Genomic DNA, 26906 nt, shown 5'->3' on the forward strand with positions numbered 1-26906 from the left:
TGTGGGTGCAGGAGTGAAGAGGGAATTGGAGCCTGTAACCATGGGGTGAGCACACTGAGAGAGGTTGCAGGGAGGGAGCAGGACTGCACGCATCAGGTGAGAGAAAGGGGGAGATGGATGCAAGGGGTCAGTCACATTAGTGACTTGCCAAGTGGATTTTTTTTCTTCTGTCATCCCATGCCCTGCAGAAAGGTCCTCCCTTGCCTGTTGCCAAAATTTCATTTGGCCCTGCTGACATCTGGTCACTTTAATTAAACTCTCCCATCCCTAATGTCTGTGGCAACCCCTGATGGTCTGTGATCTGAGGGCAGCAACCTTCCCTAAACCTCAGAGGAGCCGATTAAAATGGTGCAGGCGGATGCTTTTCTCCAACATACCGAGGGTGACAACAGCGAGTGCTTTTGCAGGCATCTCCCCCTCCCCACCCCCAGATGCTCCCTGCCAGACTTCGGCACCCACCGCACGTGCAGAGCAGTCCCCCATCTCCAACGGGGGAGAAGCTGGGCTTTTGCTGCCAGGTGGGTGCGGAGGGGATGCAGCGAAACGTGCTCCGGTGGGCGCCCCGGCGGTGCCGCTGATGAGCAGTGGGAGCCAGCTGCACAGCAGAGCATCAGTCTGCTGGCTTGAGGCTGCTGTAGGGGTTGGCTGGATGCGAGAGAGCTGCTCTGAGCTGCGCTGCTGCTGGCCGGAGAGAGGTGGGGAGGGGAGGGGTGGGGTGTCAAAGTGAGACTTTCACCCTGTGCAGGGGGTTGTCTCTGAAGAAGACCATCCTGCTCTCTCCCCAGAGGCTCTCTGACCACGCTGTCGGCACAGACCCACTGGCAGAGAGGACAGGTCAAAGGCAGTGAGTACCTTTTTTCTCTGTGTCTGTCTGTCTGCAGTGCCTCTGTTCAGTTTTTTCTGGCTTTCGCTGCATTTGAATGAATGGTCTTAATATCTTGAAGCCCTTGGTTTGTTTTGCTTAGGTTTTTGTTGTTGTTGTTGCATTTGTTGTGGGGTTTTTAACCTTTGCGCTGCTATTGTTTTTTCTACTGGGATGGTTTCTTTATCTTTGCTCAGGTGATCTCCTGGGGTGGTTTGATAACCTGCATGTCACAATTATACCCTTTCTGTCTCCCAAGGAGAAACCCCAAAACACATTCATGATGAGACTGGCAATTCTCCTTGGCTGGGGTCCTTTTGTAGGAGGGGGAGGTAGGATGAAGGATGGAATGAGACACGAAAAACCTCACCACGGACACCTACCAGGATGCCTTTACTAGACGGCACAGATTGTATTTCTGAAGTCAAAATTGACTGGCTTTATTTGCAATCAGAGGAAATATCCGTGGGTATGTCAGCTTAGCAGTGGGATTGCCTTCACAGGAAATGTAGGTCTTGGCATCTGTGAAGTCATACAGACGTTGGGATCACAGGGAAGTTCGATGCTGCCTAGCTGTGCAGGTTGTTGTTGCGGGGGCTGGCAAGTGGGTGGGAGCAGGGGCAAGCAGAAGGCTATTTCATAACAGTATCCCAAAAAGCAGGCTGCTAGAGGAGGCTGCAAGGGAGAGGGCACCTAGCTCTGCTTCCAGCTGTCGCTTTGCAGTAGCAGCAAGAAAGATGAGTAGGGGCTGCTGGACTCTAGAAAGTCATGTGCTATGGCCCCACATGCGGGTGAGGCTGTTAATGAGAAAATTTGAAGGGGCTTAAGGAATTACAAGGATTGATTTCAGTTAAAGCGCATCGAAGCAGCCGGTCAGGGTAAGGATTAAGGAAATACACTCACTGGCGTGTAGCACAATCCCAGTTCCATTAGTTTAGTTGGGAAGAGGCTTTGTGAATTTTTAATGTAATCAGATTTTAAAAGGGATGTTGCATTGGACAGCCCAAGCTCTGGGATCTCCCCAGGCCCTGGCAGAGCAGGGTCCTGGTTCCTTTGCACACAGCCTCTACTCTTACCAGTTCCTTTATCTCCTCCTCCATTTTTTTCTTTGGACAAGAGGACATGGAGGTTACCTGGAGCTTGGCCCTGTCCTGGCAAATAAGAAACCTTTGCCCTTAGCTCACCATACAGTCCTGCTCTGTTCCATCGGTCTCCTGGCTGGTGGACCTCACCTTCACACTCTGATGTGAGATTTGTTCAGTCAGCTGCCCATGCGCCAAGGCTCACAGGGACATTGCCATCCCTTCCTTCCCCTGTACCTCCCTCCCTCCTTCCCTCCTTCCTTCTTTCCTTCCCCTTTGCAGACTGTACATCTCCTTGGTGGCTCCCCACAGGCTCCCACCACCCCAAAGAGGAGATGCTTTCTTTGAGTCATTTTTGTGTGAGTGCTTAAGCCTGTGGTGGTGAAAGGACCAGCATCTGCAGACATGTGAAAGTCCTCCTTTATTCTATTTGCAGTGCCAGCTTTTCCACGATGCCTGGCCAGTAACATCAGCCATGACCTGGAAGGACAGGGACAAGAGGTAGTTTGGTCTTCTTAGCGAGGTCAGCCTGGAGCTCTGCCTGTTGAGGAGAGAGACCTTCAGAGGTGTTGAATGATGAGTGCGATAACGCCAACTCCTGCTGCTCCATGGTGAGCTGTGACACCAAACCCAAATCACTTTAGACCTGAAGCTGGACTTAACCTGCGGTCTTGGTCTTAGAAGGAAATGCTGTCTCTCCACTGTGATCATCCCCTAACTCTGAACGTCTTCCACTGAAAAACTGACCTTCCACGCCAGGAGGCAAGGATCAAATGGGTTGAGAACAACTGGCCCTCCTTTTATTTTCCAGAGGATCCTTTGGTACATTTTTAAGTGCTAGGACATGAAACAGTAAATCCCTCCTTCCTGCACTCCTGCTTCCTGCAAACAGCCCCGACTGCTGTCCAAGCCAGCCAGTTAAAGGGTTAACTATAACTGGATGCCTGAATGGCTGCCTTACTGATCCCACGGAGGTAACTGAAAAGACATGATGCATCTCTCATCCCTGCCCATCCTGTTGTTGCCTACCTTGTCCAGCAAGCCTTTCAGCTTGCCGTGGTGCCCCCTCTTCCCTCCTGCCCTTCCCTGCCCTCTGCACCTCCCACGGACCCAGATTCTTTTCCTCTCTTTCTCTGTGTCCTGTCTTGGAAGCCCTCACCTAGAGATCGGTGTTCCACAAGAGACAAGTTCCTTGCACGTGGCGCAGTGTCTCTGTCCCTCAAACACTCTGATTCCCTGCTGCAGTGCCTTGATCTCAGGCATCAGAGAGAAATCTGAGCAGCACTGCGGTAATGCGTGTCACACCTTTCACTGCGAGATTCGTGAGCTTGCTGGAAAAAATAGTGCAGACAAGACAAAGGTTGGAGGTGGGAGGTGTCAGGAAAGGTACCAGAAAGATCCTACAGTGGGCTCAATGTCTGTTTGAGCACAGCAGGTCCAGCACGCTCAGCCAGGAACACACCACTTTACACACACTATTGTTGCACTGATGTTTGAGGTTTGTGTAGTGTAGCATCCCAAAACCACCAGCCATGGGTCCATAGTTGGAGGCTGTGCAACAATTCCTGCAACTGAAGATCTCCAGGTTTTTGTGCTTGTTAACTGCTGCGAGCTGCCTGTGCTGCGCCAGGGAGACACTCATTGCATTTAATTAACATTTAATTTGCTTTAAGATTACATTAAAATGTGCAATAATAGAAATTCTCCGAAGGGCGGGAGGAGAAGGGGGGAACAGGCATGCTACAGATTGGCTCAGTTGCTGGTGCTGAAGTGTTCTGCAAGAATTACATATGGAAGAGGAAAATAATGTACTTCCCTCTACAGTCACAGAAAGTATTTAGCATCTGTTTGGCAGCAGGGCTCAGGGAAGGGCTTTCTTCAGCTAAGTGTGTCCAGCAGCTGAGAAGTGGAGAGTAGGTCACTACATCTTCCTCCTGTGGTCCAGAGGATAGGATGGCCTTGTGTGATGTCTTGGGAATCTAGCAGAAGAGATGACCTTGGGCTGGAGAGGCAAACCACACGCTCTGCCCTTATAGAGACCATGTAAAGTCATTAACAGGCATCTCTATGTTTTTGAGAGGAGATGATGCCAGTCCTGTGTAATGCATGTGTGTGGTTTTTTTCCCCCTCTCCTTTTGTGTTCTTCCATGTCCCAGGTTTATGTAATGAAGGATGCTCTGGAAACATTTTCTATCCTGGGAAGGGCTGGCAAGGACATGAGGGGCTGATGGAGGCACAAAGGCTCTGAGTCTGGTTTGAAATTCAGAGGGAAAAAAGCAATAAATCCATTTTCTGCCTGGGTAAACCTGTCAGGAAAGAGGCAGTTTTAGCCTGCTTATGTAACCCTGAGTCTAAAGAAGCTACCTGGGATTGATCTTAGCCACAGTTTCATGGCTCTGCTGCACAGGCTCACCTTGTAGGTGCCTTACTCCCTCTCTTATTCCTCCCTCCCCTGCTCCTGCACTCAAACCCTGGTATTTGGGCTTTTTCTGGTGCTGCTGGATCATGGTGACTTGTTTCTGGTACTGCTGCCCTTTGCTGTCCTTCCACACCTCACCAGAGCAGGATTTCCAAGAAACCATCCCAAAGCGCAGTCTTTGAAAGTCTTTTTGCCAGTCAGAGCAGCTGAATGACTGGTGTGGGTGAGCCTTCAGCTGCTCTGGTGCTGTCTGTCCTTGGAGACTGCTTGGCATCTCACTGAAGATGTTTCAGAGCCCCTCCCACAGATGAGGGAACCAAGGACACAGGTCTGACGGGGCACAGAGACACTGTGGGGTTTTTGTTCTATTTTATTTTGGTTTGGGTTGGGTTTTTTTTTGTCCCGCTCTGGCTAGACTTATAATCAGCATCTTTTTTGGTTTTCCCCTGCTTACACCCCTGCTCCCCCACATCGGCCACAGGAACAGAGGGATGAGGACTCGCCTGGGCTGCCTGTCTCACAAATCAGACTCATATAATGATTTCACAGCTATTCTTCCGGACAAGCCCAACCGGGCTTTGAAGTGAGTATAGCTGCAGCATCTCACCCCAACCCCATTTCTGTCCTTCCTCTCTCTGCCCACCACCTCTTCAAGTATTATCTTCCTTTTATTGTACTCCGTATAAGCTTTGACTTGTTCTTTTAACCACAATGAAGAAGGAAAACAAAACTGTGCTGATACAGCAGGAACAACTTTTTCAGAACATACCCTGATCATTGATACGAGTTCTCCTGTGAGACAGGACATGCGCACTGTCCCCACTGCTGTAAGTGGAACATGTCTGCACATATTTGAGGATGTAATTTACCCCTCTGTCATCACAAATCAAAGTCTGAACAGTTGACTCAGGGTAAGAAGTGACCAGCAATTTCAGGTCGCTGTCTGCTTTAGCTAAGCCTTGCTATTAAGCACTACCCAGAAAGTTCTGTGTTAGTTTGCACAACACTTAAGGTAGATGCTTAAGACAATCCAGAGTCCTGATTCGAGATGAGTGGGGTGGGATTCATGTGATCACAAGTCACTGCTTACACCTGAGCTAAGACTTTAATCTTCCCCTGAAAGTCAAGAAAGAGAGAGAAACAATCCTGCAGGGATGGCTTTAATTTTGCTTGGCTTTTGGCTTTTACAATGTAAATGTCTACATCTGAACTTGTTCTCTGGGCCTCTGCTTAGAGTCAGTGAGAAAAATTAGTCTCTTTTTGGGTGTGATTCATCTGGTCTATTTTACCCACTTACCTGGGGATGTGAGCTGAAGAGAGCCAAGCCCCTGCAAGTCCCTCTGTTTCCTCTCACTGATTCTAAAGGGAGCCCAGGGTGACTTGCTCACCTGCAGACCTTGACATTGTAGACCTCCAATGTTAAGTGAGAATTCCAGCCTTCATTGGTGTCCTTGTCAAACAGCCCTAGAGTTAACCAGTGGCCATGGGTTGTCTGTAACTTACCCCTTCCTTTCTTTACAGAAGGCTGTCAACAGAAGAAGCATCAAGATGGGCAGACTCTTTTGATGTCCTTTTGTCCCATAAATGTGAGTAGGGATCAAAGTCTACCTTTTTTACCCTCATACCCTTAATACTGGTTGTAGCTAGAGCAAACAATATATGCATTGCATAGAGCAGAAATGGTCCCTCAGGTAGCTCCTTACTACCCACTAGGCAATGCTCGCAGTCCTTTATAGGCAGGACTTGTCCTCTGGTTAAAAGGAGTGAGTTTATGTGGGTTTCCTTCCTGGCTTTGCTCTTGACTGAGTGATCACGACTGATAAAGTCATTAGCCCATGGTCTAGCCTTCTCCAGCTCATGGGGATGTGCTAGAGGCAGGACCCCAAGGCTGTAGCCATGTGTACCATCCTTTGGAATGTACCCTTGGATCCAGTCTTTCCACACAAGCAAATGGCAGGTTCTCAGCTCTCTAAGGCCCCCTGGGATCCATGACACCATCTTGTTTCCCTCTCCCTCCAGCTGCTCTTCTGAGCTGCTGTGCGGCTACGCTGTGTTGAAGTGCAGCCTTTTCTACAACACAACAGTGTACATGGTTCAGTAACCTTGAACAACTTGCTCTGTAAAAGAGAAATCATGCGTGGTAGCCTTTAGCAGAATCCAATTTACAGTTGCTAATGCAAACTTGAAAATTTCACATCCAGAAACCTTATGCAAACGTATAATCAGTGCACCCCACTCCATTCAATAGATCGTATCAGTTCTGTTCAGAAAACATTATTCAACTTCAACAGCATTTTCACACTGGGAAATTATAAACAAGACAGAGAAGCTCACAGTAGAAGTTCATTGATGTGTTTCTATTGGAGAATAAAACAAGAGAGAGTCAAGGTTGGAGAAAAGTTAATGTGGGCAGTGAACTATTTTATTGCAACAAGGAACTGTCTGGCTTTCTCTGAGATTCAGATTTTTCCACACTTAATTTTTAAAATATAAGTGTAGAGTAATATTATATTTTATATAAAGTGTAATTTTGCTGGATTTCTACTGAGATGACAACAGTTTTGGCAGGGAATTAAGTGACAACTTTAAACAGGCTGGCTGACCAAGGCAGAAAAAGCAATACATAATTTTAGCAGCAGTATCTTCTTGAGATTGTTGCTCTTGTAGCCAAAACGGGGAAAAAAATATGGTGTTGCTGGGTATGGCTAAGAGGGAATGTTTATTTCGTGGAAATTCAAAACAAGAAGGGAAAAATGTACCAGTTTGACGATTGGGTGCCTGGGGAACGAGGAGGGGGGAGGACAGGATGTTCACATCAGCATTGCAATTCTGTACTCCAGCCCCTGTTCCACCTTCACCACTGTAAAAGCTGAATTTTTCCTTCTTAGATACAGACTGCAGCAAAAGTTCCTTTGTTACAAAAGCCAGCGAATTTGCGCATCTGTGTACTGACATTATACAGATTGTTCCCTCTTCAGCTGACTGCTGCAAATGCTAAATCAAACCTTATTTCAATTATTTTGTCCAACAGCCTCCAGAAGAGTTTCTGGTTTTATTAATAGATTAGCCTCATAGAGTGATGAATTATCAGAATTTTTCCTGTCTCTAGAGTGCAAAGTGTCTGTGATAACTCTGGTACCTAATGAAAAATATTCAGTTCCCAATAACAATAGAAGGTGATCTTTAAAATTTAAATTGATATTTTTCTCTTTTTTTATATATATATATTTTTTTTTAATCAGCAGTCACAGTGACATTGCCTGGTGATGGGTGAAAAAAAAATGTTTAATAAACTACTTTCTAAAGGAATATATTACAACTGCTCTGCACCTGATGTTTCTGGAATTGCAAGCCTGGCAGTCAAGGGTTATAATGATGCAAATGCAGAAAGCTCTGTTGAAACAGAAGTGTTGTTTGAGTTACATTGGTTTAAAGGAGAGAAAAGCGTGTATCCATAAATTGAATTATATTGTAAAGTCATTATGGTTTTACTTATGTATACTTGTATCAAAACCACAGAGCACTGCCAGAGATCTGCTATGAAAGCAGAACAAGAGAATAGCATTTTTGCGGTTAGAGATGTGCTGATGTTAGACAGGTAAGGGTGTCTTTTGCTTTATCTGACCAAAATTTGAGAGTAAGAAAAGCAGTGCCTGGCCTGGCTGCATCTGCCTGTAGCGAAGCTGCCAGCTAATATTGTACTTTAAGTGGTGAGAGAAGGACAGAACTGTCTCAGTGTAATTTCCCTGTGACTGCCCAGGTGAACAATATTAGCCAGAGAAAATCTGAAGGCATGCTTGGGGGCATGGGCTAAGCAGCAGCTGGGCTCAGGGAGAATTTTGCCTGGGGCTCACAGCATCAGCAGGTAGACCTCTTCTGATTGACATATCTGTCATAAAATCTTTCTTTACTAGATGGACAATTCATCTATTTTGGAAGGGAGATTGTGATGCTGATTTCGGGGGGTTGAGTGGTGCTTTCTGCTGTGGTCAGATGTTAAAGTGGTTTAGGGTCCCCTCCAGCCAACCTGTTCTTTGGGGGAAAAAACCCAGAGTGCTCAAGTAAGACACAGGAGATGGATGTAGCAGCTGCAAATGAAGCAACCGTTATGGGTAATATTGCAAGGGGTTGGACAGTGCAGAAAAGAATTCCAAGGAACAAGAAAGTGGATCAGAGCTCCCTAAAAGACTCTCTGAAGTGCCAGGGTGAGCAGGCTGCACTTGTATATGGAGGAGGTTCACGGGGCTGCAGTACTCTTTAAGAGAAAGGCAAACTGTACTCTTCCTGTTTTCATGAGTCTCCAAAAGATTTCTAAATGGAAGGTACCAGAACAGGTACCACGCATTATGCAGACTCTGTGGAGAGTGTCATTATGCTAATTTTTGTCAAATACCCTTTGAAGTGTGATGGCCCTCTGCAGCCCTCCCCCCTCCTCTCTCCCCACATTGTTTTAATAAATTACCTCTGTAGGTAATGTTTGATCCTTACATACAGCTGCTGGCAGTATCTTGAGCAGAGGTTTGAAAACTCTTAGGTTTTGAAGCAGTTCTGTGTCTCCAGACATTCCCAGTCTGGGCAATGTCCCTCTGTAGAGAGTGATCTGATTTGAATTAACTCCCTGGTCATTTAAGGAATAATTTGTGTTGACATTAGCAAGAGATTGTGAGTAGGGAAGGCAGAAAGGCTCTCTCTGTTAAACTCCCACCTTCTCTTTACACTGGCATTGGGACTTAAACATCACAGCCTAGCTGCTGTAGAGTAACCAGTGTTGAATGGTAGGATGCAGCTCAGTTCTGTTTCATGGATACCTCTGGATGAATACAATGGTCAATACAATGATATCGTACTTGTTTTTGCTAATGGGTGAGGCAAATCAACTTGAAACTGGCTGACTGGTCAGCCAGTCAGTCCCCTTTTCACAGCAGGAGCCTTGTCTGAGTTCACTGCAAGAGACACAAGCAGAGCGTAGCAGTGTTCCCTTGGGTCAGGGCTTCTGAGCGTGGCAAGCAACAGCAGAGAGGAGTTTGATTTTACTTACAGCAGGAAATTGGGAGGGTAAGGGACAGATCGTATGCAGCATGCTTCCTTGGGTGTCCGGGGAGCAAACCCAGTGGTTTTTACATGCTATATTTTGGCATCTTTTCCCATTTTGTGCCAGTGCAGATTAGCGAAGGCTCCCAGGGACTTGGAGCTCAGTGTGGTCTGCAGAGTCTGTGTGCGTTCATGTGAGTAACTGCAGAGTAGTCCCCTCTCTGTACCCATGCCCAGGAGATACAGGCCGGTCAGCCAGATGGAGATGTCTTTTGACAGGCTGCTGGAGGGAAATACAAGCAATAGCATGTCTCGTTTTGCATCCCTTGCAGGCTGGACACACATGGCTTGACATTTGTCCAGAATCCAGCAGGACAGTTCGTCCTCAACCCTTAGTCGCTTTTCAATGAAGCATACAACACAGAAAAGCTTTGCCCTGAATTTACATTTTTTTTTAATCTCAATCCCCACTCCCCCCTTTTTTGTGATCTCTGTATTCTTCTGACCGAACTTTATTGTTGTCCTCCTCCTTCTGTTGTCTACACATTGCTCCTCTTCCTACGCAGCACAGGAATATCCCAGCCTACTCCTAGTTCTTTCTAAGCCAGAACAGCATTAGCATTAGCATTGTGCTGGTGACAGGCACCTAACGTTCAATGAAGCAATGCTAAGCACCACTGAGAGCATGAACATATGCTACACAGAGCATTGCAGCCTTGCTTCTTCAGGCCTGGACCAAATATGCTCCACAGAGCTACTCCATCTACCAGCCATAATGACTCCACTGTTATTCCCTACATGAAGTGTTGATTGCCCTGATGGTGTGAAATGCATGCATTAAATAAATTACTGCTGATCCCTTTCTCACTCTGACAGTGGCTAATATTTGGCTATTAAACTGCCTGAATGATTTAAGCCACTAATCTCAGCTGTTCCTCATGTTGGGGAAGCTTGTTTTAGTTAAGACCTCTGTTGTGTTTTGTGCTAGCCACTTCAGTCCCTTCCTCCACAGCCCTTTTTGCTGGAAAGATCCATCCTCCATGGCCCGAAGAGCACCATTTGAATGGGATGTCAGGAGCATCTGAGTTGAGTCCCTATCCAATGACATAGTCATTGATCTGCCTGGCAGTCATCATCTGTAAAACAAAAATTCCTGTCATAGTTCAATTCACAGGTGACCCGCAGGATTATAGCTGTACAGTGCACTGCAGCATCATGGGATAGGGTAGTGCAAAAGAACTTGCCCAATCCTTCCTGTCAGTCCTCTTGTGCATTCCCTTGGTTTATCTGAATGGAGAGTAGGCATTACGAAGCTTACATTTACACTGCAAAAGTAAAAAAGCAAATGTCTTCCACTTCTCTTTCAGGCTTTAGACACTCAACAGAAGAGCTCATTGCTTTGCCTTCATCCTATCTACTCCATCAGTACTGATATACTTCTTTGGCTTCACACAAGGCTCACCACTGTTGAGTCAAATTCCTGAATAATAGGTCAATAGTTGTCTTGAAGGGCTGTGGATCTATATTAGTATATATTAGTACATCTCTGTCTTCTCAAATGGACATACCTTTAGGCTATACATGTTAAGGATATCTTATGCTGCTGCATCTGAAGACCTCTAATCCTGCTTTTCATTTTTGTGCTCTTCCTGTAAAACATCCCTGTGGAGTCATATTTTTTGGGTGCTCGGATCATCTTCCAGGATATTTCAAGAGGCTGCCTCAGTAGGTGATGCTCATACCACACTGCAATTCAGTGCTGGTTGCCCCAGTAAAAAAGCTGCCCAGATGGGTGAGATGAGCTTTAAAATACTGATCGTTCATGAGCAATGCTTCCTTGATAGCCTTCATGTGCAGGAGGAGATTAAAGTCAACATCCAGGTCAAATTCCAGCAAGGAATTCCCAGGTCCAGCCTTATAATTTCTGGCTCCTCAAAGGCTGTGAGGAGGGCACAACAGGAGTACATAAAGAGGAGAACTGCCAGACACTATTAATCTATTCGCTGCTTAAACTTACTTTAAGATAAAAAGGAGCTGATTGACATGAGAGCATGAGGCAGAGGATACAAAAACCTCCTGTTCCCTTGGGAGACCTGCTTCGGCTGCTCTCCGGTGCAGGGCTGAAGCAAACTCCTTCCTCACTGCGTCAATTGTAATGTCCCCTTCTTTTAGCCAGTATCATATTTTACAGGTGGTATGTTTTGCAGATATTATATTTGCCATTCAAAGCTACCATTCCTGCTGATCCTTTGTCAGTCCTGGTGCTCTGGGGCTGTTGCAGGGGAAAGAGGAGGGAGGAAAAAAGACCAGGACAGAAAAAGGAGCAAGACCTCTACAGGGACACACAGTAGAGCATGTATAGTCACAGCAGTGTGCTTGGGTGCTGGAATATTTGTCAACAACACCCAAGGATCTGACGACAGATAAAATGACATACATCTCAGGGAACTGCAGCTTTCTCACTTTGGTGCTTTCTTCTTTCTCAAACCTGTCAGCCTGCTGCTATGTCTTCTCCTTTTCCCCCTGCAAAGATTTCCTGATCCTCGCTCCCAAGTCCTCCACTTGCTCCCCCCACAGACCCTGTCAATTTTGTAGGTAATAAGGAGGACACAGGTTTTGAAAAATTTTTCTATCTTCGAGGTTACAGGAAAGGGAACAGCCCTAAAATATCTCTCTCATTCACTGCATTTGTCTACTCACTGAGATGCTCAAAGCAGCCACAGGCAGCATGATCCTTACAGGGACCCTGCTCCCAGATATGCCTTTGGCACTCTGCTCTGCAGGCTTTGCCAGGGCTAATGTCACATTGTTGCCCCAGCCTTGAACCCACAATTTGCACTGTTAATTGTTCTGCAGCGCTCATGGACAAGAGCCCTGGTTTTGTCCACAGTAGCAGTCTGAAAACCTGATCTCCTAAAAGGGCATTAATTAAGAAGTGGCAGGACAAGCTGGTATGATACAGCTATTTCTTGCCCTACTGGAGCTGACGGAAGAAGCAAGCATAGCTGAGATGGGATGTACCTATTTTAGTCACTGATTGCTGTGCTCTTTGCAACATGGACTGCCGATGGACTAGTTAGCAGTGCAGAACCCATTAACAAAGGAGCTTTGAGAAACATAGTATGGAGAGGTTTTGCCTGCAGTTTGGTCCTGTCTGGCCTAATATCTTTACTGCTTTTCACTTTGAGAATCTGGGCAGTTGGACATCTCTGCTGACTTACGTGCGGCCAGAAATAGCATTGTTAGTTGCTGTTCAACACCCAGGGCCATTTCTTAGGGCTTGAGGCTCAGGACCTACAGCTGAAAAATATCTCCATATTCTAAGTTATTACTGGAAACAAGAGAAGCAGGAACAAGATTAGGACATACATGGGAGAAAAAGGGCAGTGTTACATTACTGCTTCTCCTCCCATACTTAGTGTAGGCAGGAACAAAGCTGCTAGGGAATTTATGATGGGTCCTGTGACATGGTCAGCCCCTGCCTCTAGTGGGCTTGGGCTTGCTGTGGATGTGTGAAAATGACCTGCACCAAGCATCAAGTGTTGCCCCTTGGGGTCTGTCTCAGCTCCCATGCCCCCTGCCAGGAAAGACAGGAGGGAAGGCAGCTCCGCCGAGCTCACAGCAGAAAGAGGACATGTGGAGCCCCCAGTCCAGAGCAATTGCAGCAGTTCAGGTCCTGCAACCCCCTGTCAGCCTTTGTCCATCCCTGCCAGGCACACACGCACTTGCTCCTCTCATCCTTCTGGGGAGTCTGATCTTGCCAAGTGCATTCCCAATTCCATCAGTATTTTTAGACACTTGCTTGGAAATAACCAGTGTTGACTCAAGAGGTTTCCAGTCATATACAAATACTCAGACCCTATAGAAAAAGACCAGGAAAAGTTAGAAACATACTACTGGGAAAAACCCCACAAAACAACAAACAATAAAACCACCAAAGCAAAACAACAAACCAAAATTTAGGAGCCAAATTTATCCCAAGGCTCTTTCGAGAAAGGGCAGGTGTGAATCCTTCAGCTACTTCAACTCTGCTGGTGCCATTCAGGGAAAGGAAATAAAATACAATAGCTGTGTCCATAAATACGCCCAGGCAGGGGTTTAAGAGGACACAGATTGCCTAATAAATCTTGCCTTATTTCTAATCTGTCCTGCCTGACTCAGATTACATTACTGCAATGTCACAATTGCTAAGCATTAGCAAGCGATAAGAACACTTTTACCCCCTACTAGACAAGTAGTAATTATGCCATGTCCTTTCCCTCTTCCCTTTATTGTAGCTGCAACAGGCTCTTCAAGATCCTTCCTCTCTTTAAATCTGAACTAAAAATATGTCACAAGGCAATAAAGCAAAGTGACAGGAAACATAGGAGACAAGTCTACAGATGTTATGTTTTATTAAAGGTTTTTCTTAATGACAGATAGGACATTACAAAGTGTTACATTAACATGCACAAGATGCTGTGGCAAAGAGACTGTATCATCGAAGCCTGACGTTTTCAAGAAGAACTTTACAAAGGTTAGGTGCTCCAGTCTTGAAGAAAGCCTTTTGCTCTGGTAGCTAGCAAACCACTTTTTCAGAGTGACAGCAAAGGATGTTTGGCTTTGTGGGCAGCTCACAAGGGTCCAGCTGATGTGACGGTGTAAGTTATGGACACATCCTGGGATCACAGACCTGGGGGGAAAAGTCAAATGGCCCTTAGTAGGCAGGGTTGGATGGAAAGATGTCTGTCCTGGGTTCAGCTGTAACAGTGATTTTTCTCCTTCGTAGTAGCTGGTGCAGTGCTGTGTTTCAGCTTTAGTCTGAGAACAATGCTGACAACACACCAACGTTTTGGTTGTTGCTAAGTAATGCTTACCCTGATCAAGGACTTTTACATCTCTCATGCTGTGCCAGTGAGGAGGGGCACAAGAAGCTGTGAGGAAGTAGAGACAGAACACCTGACCCAGACTAGCCAAAGGGGTATTCCATACCACAGCACATCATGCCCAGTATATAATGAGGGGGAGTCACCTGGAAGGCCCACATTACTGCTCAGGTTGGGCTGCGTATCAGTGAGCAGCGGGTGGTGAGCAGTTGTATTGTGCATCACCTGTGTTTGTTGTTTTTTTCCTTTCCCTTCTTAGTTTTATATTCTCTCCCTTCGTTATTTCCCTTATTAGTAGTAGTGGTTTTGTATGATACTTCAGTTACTGGACTGTTCTTATCTCAACCCATGGGGTTTACATTCTTTCAATTCTCCCCATCCTGCCAGGAGCAGGGGGGAAAAGAGGAAGGTGAGCGAACGGCTGTGCGGTTCTGAGTTACTGGTTGGGCTAAACTACAACAATGTCTATTAATGGGGCTGCTCCCCACCCTCTTTCTTCTCCTGCTGTAATTCCCCACTTCTCTCTTGCAGATGGGCTGGCTGCTTTCCGTGCTTTCTTGAAGACGGAGTTCAGTGAGGAAAACTTGGAGTTCTGGCTTGCCTGTGAGGACTTCAAGAAGACCCGCTCAGCGGCCAAGCTGGCCTCCAAGGCTCAGCGGATCTTTGAGGAGTTCATTGATGTGCAGGCTCCTCGAGAGGTGGGTATGCCAGCACCCCGGGCAGGCAGAGCATCCCTGTGGCACAGGAAGCAGATTCACTTCCCCAAACAGGGACTTGCAGGGTGCTGGGGAGCTCTCCCTCTCGTCCCAGAGGTGATGGTGAGGAAAGGATAAGAAGGATGGGAATACCATTGTTCTGCTATAACTGCCTCTGTTCACGGTGACTCATCCCATGGTTAGGGCAGTCACTTTGATGATGCTAAATTAGTCACAGCCAGTGAGTTCACTGGCAACCGCAACCTACATTTTGTAACCTCTATGAGCTTCCTAGGAGTATTTCACCTTGCTCCTCTCATTTACTATCAATCCCTGAGCAGGCTATTGGGCTCATTTCTTGCAGGACATTTTGCGCAGAAGCATCCCACAAATGACTAACTTGTTGACTCTCCAGGGAAGGGTACTTATCTGCTGACTAACTCCCAACTCAATTATACCTCCTAAAAGATGCGATCAATAACTCAGAGCTGAACAAAATGTTCAGTCATAGCCCGAAGCTTGGAGTTAAGTCCTCTTTCAAGTACTGTCAGGCTGTGTGACTGTCAGATCCTGCATCGTGACGTTGGGCTGTGTTATTGTATTCATAACACAACCAGGAGGGTGATTACTGCACCTGCTCTCTCACGGTGGTCCTCTGGTAGACTGCATGGGTGCTTGTCACAATACACGTGCCTGTGAGGGGATCCCTGTATAAGGGCTCTCTACTCCATTTTTGAACTAGAAAGGCTATTGCGAGGCCATGGAGAAGCACCCACAGCAAGGGGATGTGGGCGTTTAGGGACACACTTCAATCCCCATCACCCTCAGTGAGCATCTTCCTGCTGTTATTCCTGAAGCTGGGTGAGATTTTCAGGATTGCAGGGCTGAATCAGGATTAGAAATGTGAGTGCAGGTTAGATGAGGTCTTTCATAAAATTTGGTTTGTTTTCATTATTTTGGCATGCTGGAATGTCAAATGACCCTTATGTGATACAGAGAGTTAATCTATATAGCTGTAATCTGAGCTAAGGCAGACAGCTTTACTTTTTAGACGCCTTGAAGACTGGACACTGGGTTAATAACAACAAATAACATATTTTCACCCAGGTTTTAAACCATAACCATAACAAATGCTGACTGCTTCAATAGGGAAAGAAAACAGGAAAACTCACATTGTTGGCCTTGCAAACAAACAGCAGTCATAACATGAAGGCGGTTTATTTTACCAAGTCCTCACTTGAGATATTGTAACAGGAAGCTGTTAAGGGAAAAATCAAACAATCCGTAACAATAAAGTTTAAAAACATTTAGTAAGAATGTAGTAATAGTATAAGCCCAGCTAAAAGTTCAGTCACCCTTATATTGGGCTGCAGTGAAGAATAAAGGGACCAGAGAAATCTTGATCAACAGGAGAGAGGTTAGGCTGAGTCAGCATTTCTAGAAGATGTGCTACATAAACCCGTGCTTAAGAGCCTGAATAAAAGTAATTTGATTTCAGAAGTGCTCAGGTCACTATGAATCTCATTCAGCTTTTCCATGTTTGAGGCAGAATTTATATGTTGGACTGCTAAACCCCTTAGAGTCTGGGGGGCTGTTTGGGCATGGATGAGAGCAGGACATTAGCTCTGTTACTGCATTTACAGCCACAGATGAGACAAATGTGCCATTTGAAGGCAGCAAACTGGTCACTTGGTATCAAACTCTCTTCTGCTACTTTTCCCAGGTGAACATAGACTTCCAGACACGGGAGCTGACAAGAAGAAATATGCAGGAGCCCTCCCTCTCTTGCTTTGACCAAGCCCAGGGGAAGGTGCACAGCCTGATGGAGAAAGACTCTTACCCCAGGTTCCTGAGGTCCAAAATTTACACAGACCTGCTGTCTCAAACCCAGAGGAGGCTCAGTTAAAGCAGCGATGGGGCCCTGAGAAACCATGTGCTTCCCACAACAGCGAAAAACCATGTCTAAATGTGAAACTTTCTTGGTGTTAAAAACAGTGGAATGAGAAAAGAGGGAGAAGGGGAAGAAGAGGCTTCCCGAGTGTGATCCAGATGTGGTATTAGGACTCTTTCTGTGCTTTTTTTGGTTAGTGGTAGCACCTTGCAGTTGTTGCCCCTCTAGCACAAACCCATAATCCTTTCTAGTCATGGGGTCATCTGTTGGGAAGGGAAGTTTCCTTTGAAATCACTATGCTGGTTTGTGTGTAAATAATGCCACTGCACCTTTCCATCCTTCCAGACCTCTCCCTGGCTCTCACCTCTCCCCTGTGTTTGGAAGGGCCCTAAGGGCAGTTGTGAAATGTGTGAAGCCAAGTCCAGTCCGAAGCATTGTCTCCCACACTGGCTGCTGGGGTCTGGATCCAGGGACCATGAGGAGGGGGAGAGAAGGCAAAGGCACATGATTCATGCTGCTTCCCAGCGTGGAAACCATCAATGAACTCAGCTCACCTTCCCATTTTGATTGCACACCTTGTAACACCAGCTGCTACCGGTTCCTTATCTCCCAGGGATGGAGATTAAGAGTTATTTTCCATATGACTGTCAAGGAGCTAAGTTTTTCTCATGAGGAATGTAATCCCAAAATCTCTCGCTAGACCTGATCAGGCAAGTCTTCTAGGGAAAATGATTGTTTTAACAGCATTTATTTGTGCTGTAGTTCAGCCTCAGGACCCCTGTCATCATTCAGGCTCTATTGTGCTAGGCACCACCCCAAAACCTAACACAAAGAGGTTCCTAGCCACCAGAGACAATAACAGGCTTGATGGCTTCTCAAGAATGACCTGCCATTAGGAAAGGGTTGAGAGAAGGAATGTCCCATCTACCCCATGCTGAGATGTACAAAGAGCACAAGACCTGTCTTCTGTGGCAGATAGCATTGTTCATGTAGTATCTGTAGAGAGATACTACATCTGCATAGCAGGGAGAGATAACATGAAAAATCACAATTACATTTACGTCATTTGCTGGTTATTGACTGTTGTTACCTACCAATTGTCCACTGTGGGTTCAATACCATGTAAAAATCTACTAAAACAGAGACTCTGCTGCATGGTGCTTGCTTAAAAACAGGACACAGGGAAACATGCAGTGAGCAGGATGAGTGTCCGCGTGTGAAGTGATGTGTGAAGTGTTCTTTGGCCCTTCTCCATAGCCTGGATAGACAGCTGTGGGAGAAGGCTCTGTGCAGATGTCAGTTGTGTAGCACCTCCTCTGTGCTGTGCAATAATACCACTGAAGGCCCCATTTCTATGGCATTGTTGTTCTAGCTTATCAGCTGCCAGATTCTTGCAATATTTTCTAGTGGAGAAGCAGACAGCCTGTCCGTGCATTTGAGCCTACAGACCAGAGGTTTATTTACTTAGTTTTATGAAGGCCTGGAGAGTGACCCCTTGGATCTTTTCCTTCTCTCAAGCATCCACAGATCAGAGGCTGTAAACCTCTGCTCTAGTTGAGGGTGGTGTGTAGGTCTGATACATCATAAAGCTGGTGATACTTAGTGTAATGTGGTGTAAACAAGGTAGGGTGAATTCTGAAGTTAAGCATAATGTGTATGGAATGAGATACAAACAGCCTGCTTGGATATTAAAGCCTGCTTTAGGTAGGAAACAGGTTTTGAGGCTTTTTGTAAGGATGCTGTGCAGGACATTAGGACAAGTAATTTTAGAAGCAAGATAGAGGTGGTAAACATATTTGTTTATTCTGGAGGTGTATTCCTCTGGTCTCTAAGACGCTAAAGTCTAAATTCAGTGCAAGTGCAAAATTTATGTCCAGTAGGGAAACCTGCTTTTCAGTACCTGCTTGGTCATCTCCAGAATTCTCCAGTTCTTTGGTAGGCAAATACCATCTCCAGTTACCTTTTTCCAAGGACTGGCCAGAAAGAGCAGCATGCTCTGGCATCCTGAACCAGTGTTCCTGCTGTCCTCTGCCCCTGCAAGGTAACCTGAGAAGCAGGGTCTGAAGCATGTTGAGAGATGTAGCATTCTGCAGCCATGCTCAGGCTCAATAGCACAACTCCTGAAACTGTTGAGGTACACGAGGTCCATAACGCCATGTGTTCAGAGAGACAAAGCTCAAGATCTGGACATTACTTTGCAAATTTCACTGTGGCGGCTCCATGCAAACTTCTTTGCTGCTTATTTGAAGGTGCAAGCAATGAGCAAGGTCTGGAAAATGCCCTACATTTGCCATGATTAATCCAAGGGGTCTACATTAGGCAGCAGCTCAACTGGGCAACTGTTCATGGGCCCATAGCTTTATGGCAAACAAGGTATCTTGCAAAGAAGGTCTAGTGGTACAGGTGTCTGGGGAAACCTGTGCAATGCTTTGGAAGAAGGCAAAGGCAGAAGCAAATGATATAGAGGCAAGCATCCAGTGGCTGTCCCTGATGATATCTGGATTATAGGAAGTAGAACAGAGTCACATCATTTATACATATAACCTCCTGTTATGGGTGAAAGGGAAAGAGGTGGGCAAACCACCGCACATTGTGGTGAAACAATACTTGACATGCAGGAGAGGATGCAAAGCCACTGAATGTGAGGAGGGGCTAGAAGAGCTCTCCAAGGAACACTATGTCTACTACACCTGTATAACAGGCTGGACTGGCATCTCTCGGGGTACAGGTTGCTTTGGCTGAAATAGTTCCCCCAGAGATAGCTCATGGTGCCAGTTGTAACCAGTGTCAGTGTGACCACAAAATGGCAGACTGGTGATCCAACCACTGCAACACAGCAGCTCAGCTTCCCAATGCTGTGGTGTCAAACAAGTTGTGTTGCAAGGGACGAAGGGAAGGCCCTGCCTTCCTCCATTTCATCCTCCTCTTGATTGCACATGAAAAAGCATTCCAATGCTGCCCTGGATGTGGGGGACAGCTGCAGCAGGCTTATGCAAGTCATTGCTTTTAAAGAGAAGGCAGAAACATCATGTTAAGTGCTTTACGGCATTCTTAAAGCCACTGATATGTCTTCTGGGTGGGCTTTGACGATGCTGACCTCTAGTGCCAGCTGATGCATCCCAGACAAGGTTTTTCAGCCATGTGGTCTGCAAGCACCCATGATGGTGAGGGTCACAGAAAAAAGAAGGCACTGAGGAAACAGCAGAAATAAGATACTTGTGTCAAGGAATGAGGAACAGAAACTCAGAAGTGAGGCTTCCCTGATGGCTACAAAGGCTGGTCCTGTTCAGAGTGTGGCTTCAGAAGCCCGGGAGGTAACATTTCTCAGCAAGCTCCTCCAGTGTTGGTGCTGTCACCCTTTCAGGTCATGACTGAACTTGTGGGAAAACTTTGAAGTAACCAACATCCTATAAAAACCAAGCTCCCCTCTCTCCCCATCCACCTGGGGAATAGCTTTGAGCAGGTTTATTCAGAGATACAATTGCTGAGAGACAGGAACTCTATCATGCTGGCTGATAGAAGTGTTTTTCCCATTAAATTGGTGCCAGATAATATCCTCCATGGCAAATTTGCTATAAGCATAGAGTAGACCAAACGGATTGTCTGATGCACATGAGTCTATCATGGTTATTTTTGTTGCTTCTCTTACAGTTTGTATCTTTTGAAGGAAAACAGACTAGTTATTTAAAGTTTGTTTGGTTTTGGGTTTTTTTTTTAAACCAAGAAATTGGCACCAGCTGCTTCTTTCATGCCAAATGTCAGTCTGAAGTGAATTAAAATAGGCAGCTATAGCTCTTCCCCTTAAACCAGGGGAAATTAAGGAAATAATGACTGAGCCAAAGCTTCAGAAAGCTCTGAGTGATGACTAATCCCCTTCAAGGACAAATATCCCATCTTTGATTCATCTCTTACTGATGCGAACGGGATATTCATGACTTACAAACCCTATTTCCCCTCTCCACAAGCACACACCTCCAACATTTTCTTCCTGTTTCAGGTAATGTCAGTGTATGCCATCACATGAAGAGAGGAAAAATAATTGCTTCACTCAGCTCTTTTTATTCTGTGTGTTTGCTGGCACATATCCAGTCAGCTCCCAAGTCCTTTGACAGCAAAAGGGAAGAAGTGTTTAGAGATTGTCTGTAAGCTTCAGGTGTTCTTAACTCCAGAAGCAGATGCAGAACCCCAGTCTGCTTTGACTTTCTCCTACTTTGGTCCATCAGCCAGGTCTGGGACGATTTTCGTCGCTTTTACTGGACTTGTTAATGTACCAATGGGTTCCTGCCCTCCATGCTGGGAAGGTGTGAAGGGCAAAGTACTGCTAGTCTAAGCAGGAGGTGGAAATAGGTGTGTGTGTCTGTAGGTGTGGGTGGGTGAGAGTGCATGTGACTTCAAGTGTATGTTATTTAGTGTCTCCTACTAGAGAAGCTTTTCCAAGACATAGATGTGCATGTTAAAATAGGAGAATTAGGCATAAATAACATAAAAGAAGATTTTTAGCGCAGTGTTGTGTTTGCCTTGTGTGTAAGTTTGACTAGTAATAAGAGATGTAAAACTCTGTTAGGCTTCCAGTTACCCATAAGAGCACATGTATCAAACTGAACTGAATGTTCACTGATAGACACAAAACCAAAATGTTTACAGCATTCAGAGCAATAGCAAACCATACCTCATGCCAGCCCTGGAGTGCCTCTCACCTGCTACTGCAAGCTTTCCCTTCCTTGGGGGCCTCTTGCTTCTCCCTCCAAACTCTTCTCTCCCTCTCAGTCCTGTCTACATGGTCTTCCTTCTTCCTCCTTCTTAGAATTTACTCCCTGAAGCACTCCTGCCCATGCGAACCTTCCTCTCCATCAGCACTGTTTGCCTTCATTCATCTGAGCTTGGGCCTCACATAACCTCCTCCCATGCCCCCCTGTTTGCATACCTTCCATCCCCATCTATCCCTCCACTCTCCTTTGCCTTTTACTTCCCGAGGCACTTGTCTCTGATCTTGCCATCTCTCTCCTACATACCTCCTACTGTCACTAGGAAGCTCCTAATAACTATTCCTTTCCCGTTATATAAGAAGAAATTGCTTCACACAATTTCTACATTGTCTTTCATTCCTGGGGCTGCTGTCTTCTTCCTTGATACTGTTTTCTCTGCCATCAAAGCATTATATCACAGAACTGGAATTAAAGGACATTTTGCTGCTAGACCAGAATGCTTTTCTCTACCACACACCCCTTGGGCTTTGCGGAGGCTTGTCTTGTCCGCAGAATGGTGTCTTCTTCCATCTATGCTCCATGTGCTGCACTTGTGGCAAGGGCTGACTAGTTGAGACAGCAGCTGGGCTGCGCAGAGGCAGCAGCTGCTTCAACAAGGTCAATGCTGTGCTTCCTCTTGGCTTTCTGACATAAAAAAGAGTGTAAATAAAGGGGGGTGTGTTGTATTTACTTAGTAAAGTCAGTCGTTCTGCTCTGTGCCTCCTCTTGGTTTTACTGGAGGGATGTATCTCTAATTTGACACTGCAGTAAACTCAACTGGAGTTCAGGGAACTGAGGGCATGGCAGGAGATAGCAAAAGGGGATGAAGCTTATTACTGGAAAAAAAATAAAAAAATCAACATTTCTGGTAAAAAGGTGCAGGAGAAAAGGCAGTGCCTGCTTCTGGAGGGACCTGGCATGCCAGAAAGGTATGGGGACCAAGTGCAGTGTGAACTGTTTGTCTCCAGTAGCTCCACAACCCCCAGTTTGCATCATGTGCTACATGCCCCAGGCTAGGTGTAAAACATGACGGATGAGAGCTGCTCATCTTTGCATTTACAGCATAGATAACGGTGTTATCCTAAGATAAATGTCTTCACATTGCTCTATCAGTGCCTGCAGTCACCAGCTAAAAAACAGCAAGGGGAGGGAGGCATCTTGTGTCATGTTTATTTACGCAGTCCTCTGTAACGAAGAGATCAGGGTACAAGTACACCCTCGGGTAGATCCCCCTTCCCCAAAAACCATGATTGAAGGATCTTGTTTTCCTATAACCTCTCTCCCGCTTCTTCTACAAGCAACCCAAATCAGACATGCACAGTTCAGATTTTTCTTTAAGCTCTCAGGCACCTCCATCTTTGGTGGGCTGGCAGTGTCCCATCGGCCAGAAGGGGCCCTGAGGACCAGACTCCAAACCCAACAGCACCAAATAAGAGTGTCTAAGATAATAAAGATATCTTTTTTCTTGGGAAACATGCTTGTGGGTGGTTCAGAAGAGATTTAGGAGGGCATTACTCCATAGAGTAAACTCAGAAGAGAGCCACCAGGTACCTGAGTAAAAAGACCAGCTTTTTTAAGACTTCTAAGCCACATTCTGATTTTAATTAGGTCCTGATGCTGTAATTGCCTCCGAAGTGTCTGAGTGCTGCTGGTATTGGTAGATGACAGCAGGAGCTGTTTGAGCAGGACATGTGGGCTGTTTAATCTTATTTCTTCCCATTCAGGGAAAAGGCAATGGCTTGGGTTCAGTTTGACCTTCCCTCTGCATTAGCTGCTTGTTTCTAGGCTCACCTTCCCCTACAAGGCTGGGAGAAGCTCCTCAGTCATACCAGATGTCCAACTGGCCATGATATCTCCACTGAGTCTTGTCACCACATTGTAAAGTGTTATTCAGCTGTACTGTGTAGAGACCATGAGGACGTAATAAACAGCCTGAGACTACTTGCTCTCTGCCTCAGTGTCTGAGCACGTTTTCCTGTGTGAAGAGGAAAGTGGGAACTGCAAGCCTAGGGATGGAGAGCTGTCTCCTAGCAGAATTGTTGGGGAGGAAAAGGATGGGAGAACCTCGTGTCTCCTTGGACCCTGCCCTCATCTTTCTGTGTGCTGGTTTCACCAGTGCAGACATGCTGGATGGGGCAGTGAAGGGATGTGTTAACTCTAAGCAGTCAGCGTTCTCTCTTGAAGCAATTTACGTCTCCCCAGACGTACGGTTTGGGGAGGTAAGTCCAAACTATTGTCAGTAGGATTTAGGAGACTACAAGGAAGACAAATCTGAACAGACTTCAGGGCTGTGAGTCAGCAGTAAAGCCCGGGGTGAGGACTGGCAGTGGGGATGGGGGCAAACAAATAAGGAATGGGAAAGGCAAGGGCCAGCTCAGCAAGCAGTGAGAGCGCAGACGTGGACCAGGACATACATGAGCTGCAGAAGTCAGAGCAACTCGGTGAGTCCCAAAGGCCAATTTACAGAGTCTGGAGGAGCCTGGGCTTGCTGGGGAAGGGGTGGGCAGCAGCTGAGAGCAATCCTGGGTGCTAGAGGAGGAAGGGGAGGTGTTAGCAGGGACAGAGATTGGAGTGAGGACAGCTGGGGAGGTTGGTTGTGTGTTAGAAAATTGTGTAGAGGGAGATTTGCTGTAGAGTGGGGCTACAAAAACTCCATGGAGGCTGCTGCCCACCTGGAGAGAGGGCTTCAGTGGGGGGGGGGGTTGAGGCCACACAGAGCATCTTCCGAGCAGGTCTGGTAAGTGAGGGCAAGCAGTAACGTGGGTCTTGCCTGGCCCTTGGTACAACAACAGCACTCCTCATCTGGTGCACAGCCCACTGTCCCTGCCAGAATGTGAGTGTTTGCTGCATGATCTGCACAGGGTTACATTTAATAGCAAAATTCAGATTTGCTTGTTTTTCTCTGGAAATTGGTGCAGGGGAATTTATCAGTACCTTTGTCTTCTTTCTATCTCCCTTCTTTTTGCCCTAATTCCCTTCCTTCCTTTTATTGCTTTTCCTTTTCATCTGCTGCTTCTTCCCTCTAAGCCTGTCCCTGAGCCAAAGCAATTTGCATGCATCCAGGGAAGGATCTGCCATTAGTGCTGCTCTGTCTCTCCTCTTAGTTAGGATATATTTAGCTATCGCCTTTGTTGTTTGACTTTGGTTTGGTTTTTCTCTTTTGTTTTTTGCTGTTCAGTGGCTTTAAAGAGCAGGTGCTGGGAACAGAAAAAGAAGATTAAAAATACCTGCTGTCAGATACCTCTCCCTACGCAGATGTGCTCTGGTGCTGTGCAAAGTGAGCACGTGAGCAGAGTGGATAACAGCTGCCCCTTGAAAAGCTCATTTGTAATTCTAATTCTTTTTTTATTTCAGTAATCTCTTTCCGCACTGCTACAGATTTCCCGAGCAGCTATTTCCTCTCATGCTTCATGTGAACACAGCGTGCGCTTTTGTCGGGAATCAATTAGAAGACCCATGGGGTAGGGTGAGGGCCCGCTGTCGCACAGGAGCTGCGGAGCAACAAGCGCTGCTGCCTGTGCGGGCAGCTGCCTGTCCTGCAATGCGCGGGGGGTTATCCAGGGTGGAGAGCAAGGCTTGCCTGCAACCACATGGACATGGCATCCCACAGCAGCCCCTGACTGTCCCTGTCTCACAAGCTGTGTCCGTAGCCAAGACCCAGTTGCAGTGTGGCTCCCTGGGGAACCCTTGCAAACACTGCTCCTGTCACAGTCTCAGCAGTTTCCCCACTACTCTCAGGCACCATTGCCAGCTTCCAAGCAATGCTGCAGTCCTGCCTGCACAGCAATAACCTCTCATCACAGGTAATCCCTTGTCATCACCACTTTCCCCGTCTCTTTTGCCTACACCTCTCCTTACACAACCAGAGCTTAACAACAGACTGCTGCATGAGCAGAGCCTTTAGATCTCTCTTTTCTACTCCTTCACATTCAGCATCTCCCTGATTTCCTGCAGAGAGCCCCAGGGGACTTGTCAGCTTCTGGCATTCTCCACTGAAGCAATACAGGGAGCATACAATGCTGTCTTCAGGTTTTACCCATGAGGTTCCCCATCAGTTTAGGATAAATCAGATGTCAGGCTCCACAGTGAGCTTGCCTGGCCCACATCTATGATGCAGCAAGATGACAGCAGCATCGCCTGGCCTGGCTCCCCGCCTCTCTTCTCTTCCCATCCATTGCTGTATCTTCCCCTTCTTATTCCACTCAAACCATGTAAAAATACAAAAATATCTGGTACTAGAAACTCCTCTCAATGCTTGGCTGTGCATTGGGGCACATCTGCAAGGGCGCTTTTCACCCTGTCACCAGTCTCTCCTTGTTTCCCTGTTACCTGCCTCATTTGTTTCATTTTTGGGGCTGAAAAATTTATTTTCCTATTTTTCAAGGTTGCCCACTCACCCAGAAACAACAGCAGCAATACCTGATGCTGAGAGGTTTTGCATTTTGCTTCTGATGTGGAAGCCATAGCTGTACCTCTGCAAACACTGGTGTACCTGCCCAGTTTCCCTGGTGGAAATGAAACTCTGAGAGCACTGGTCCCCATGGATGGGAGGTGGGCTTCATGCTGGCACAGCTGCAGCATAGTTACGGGAAAGGAGCCATGCCCCAGGCGTTGCGACACTGATGAGGTTTCGTGTTCCAAAATAAGGACTGATAATACAGGCAACTGAGCTGGGGCTGCAGGAGGCTGCCAAGCTAAATGAGACAGGAAGCACGTAATTAAATTAGATATAGAGTGGCATAAAGACATCTGAGTACACATACATTGTTGGGCTTGGAGGCTATTGCATAACCCTACTGAAGAGCTCTGCGTTACAAAACGTTGTACCTACTGCATCTCGTGCTGGCAAGATGCTTATCCTTGAACAGCATCTTCCACCCTATCAAAGGGGAAAGTTAAACAACCTGCCCCAAGAGAGCAGAGCTGCCAGGCAGTGGGTTGTGCAGGGAGCTGGTGGCTGTAGGAGTGCTGCCACAGGGTCTGTCCTGGCCTTGGCATAGAGGGTATTGCTGAACAGCCTGATCTCATTCCTGCACCTAGGCTCAGACCCATACGCATGGTACTGGCACTGTGTCATGCCCCAGAGCCACACACCTGTTCAAACACCTAAGTGTGGGACTCCGTCTTTTCCTATGGCTTTGTGTATCTCTGGCTGAGTAAATGCAGTGCCTTTGACACAGAGAAGATACAGCCTTTGACTCTTTCCCTCTCACTGAGGTTTTATAGGGGTGTCTCTAAAATAGGAGGTTGCAGGGACCAAGCTTGCACCACAGACTTTTCCTCACTTCTGCCTTGCTAGCAGCATTGCTTCACCTG

At 46.5% G+C, this 26906-nt stretch overlaps 1 protein-coding gene across 3 annotated transcripts; it reads left to right on the top strand.

Annotated features, from left to right (window-relative positions):
- Positions 1–617: 617 nt before the first annotated feature.
- Positions 618–17888, top strand: RGS8 (regulator of G protein signaling 8). Of its 3 annotated transcripts, XM_065672608.1 has the most exons (7): positions 618–695; positions 786–844; positions 2381–2555; positions 4845–4946; positions 5885–5949; positions 14791–14957; positions 16678–17888. In XM_065672608.1, the coding sequence occupies exons 3-7, from the start codon at positions 2518–2520 to the stop codon at positions 16858–16860; spliced, it is 555 nt and encodes a 184-aa protein (XP_065528680.1). In that variant the 5' UTR covers positions 618–695; positions 786–844; positions 2381–2517; the 3' UTR covers positions 16861–17888. The 3 variants fall into 3 exon arrangements, with proteins under 3 accessions (XP_065528680.1, XP_065528681.1, XP_065528679.1); XM_065672609.1 differs by lacking the exon at positions 618–695 and having other exon boundaries at positions 769–844; positions 2381–2918; XM_065672607.1 differs by lacking the exon at positions 618–695 and having other exon boundaries at positions 769–844.
- The last annotated feature ends 9018 nt before the right edge of the window (positions 17889–26906 follow it).

Source organism: Lathamus discolor, chromosome 3, assembly GCF_037157495.1.
Source record: "Lathamus discolor isolate bLatDis1 chromosome 3, bLatDis1.hap1, whole genome shotgun sequence".
NCBI lineage: Eukaryota > Metazoa > Chordata > Aves > Psittaciformes > Psittacidae > Lathamus > Lathamus discolor.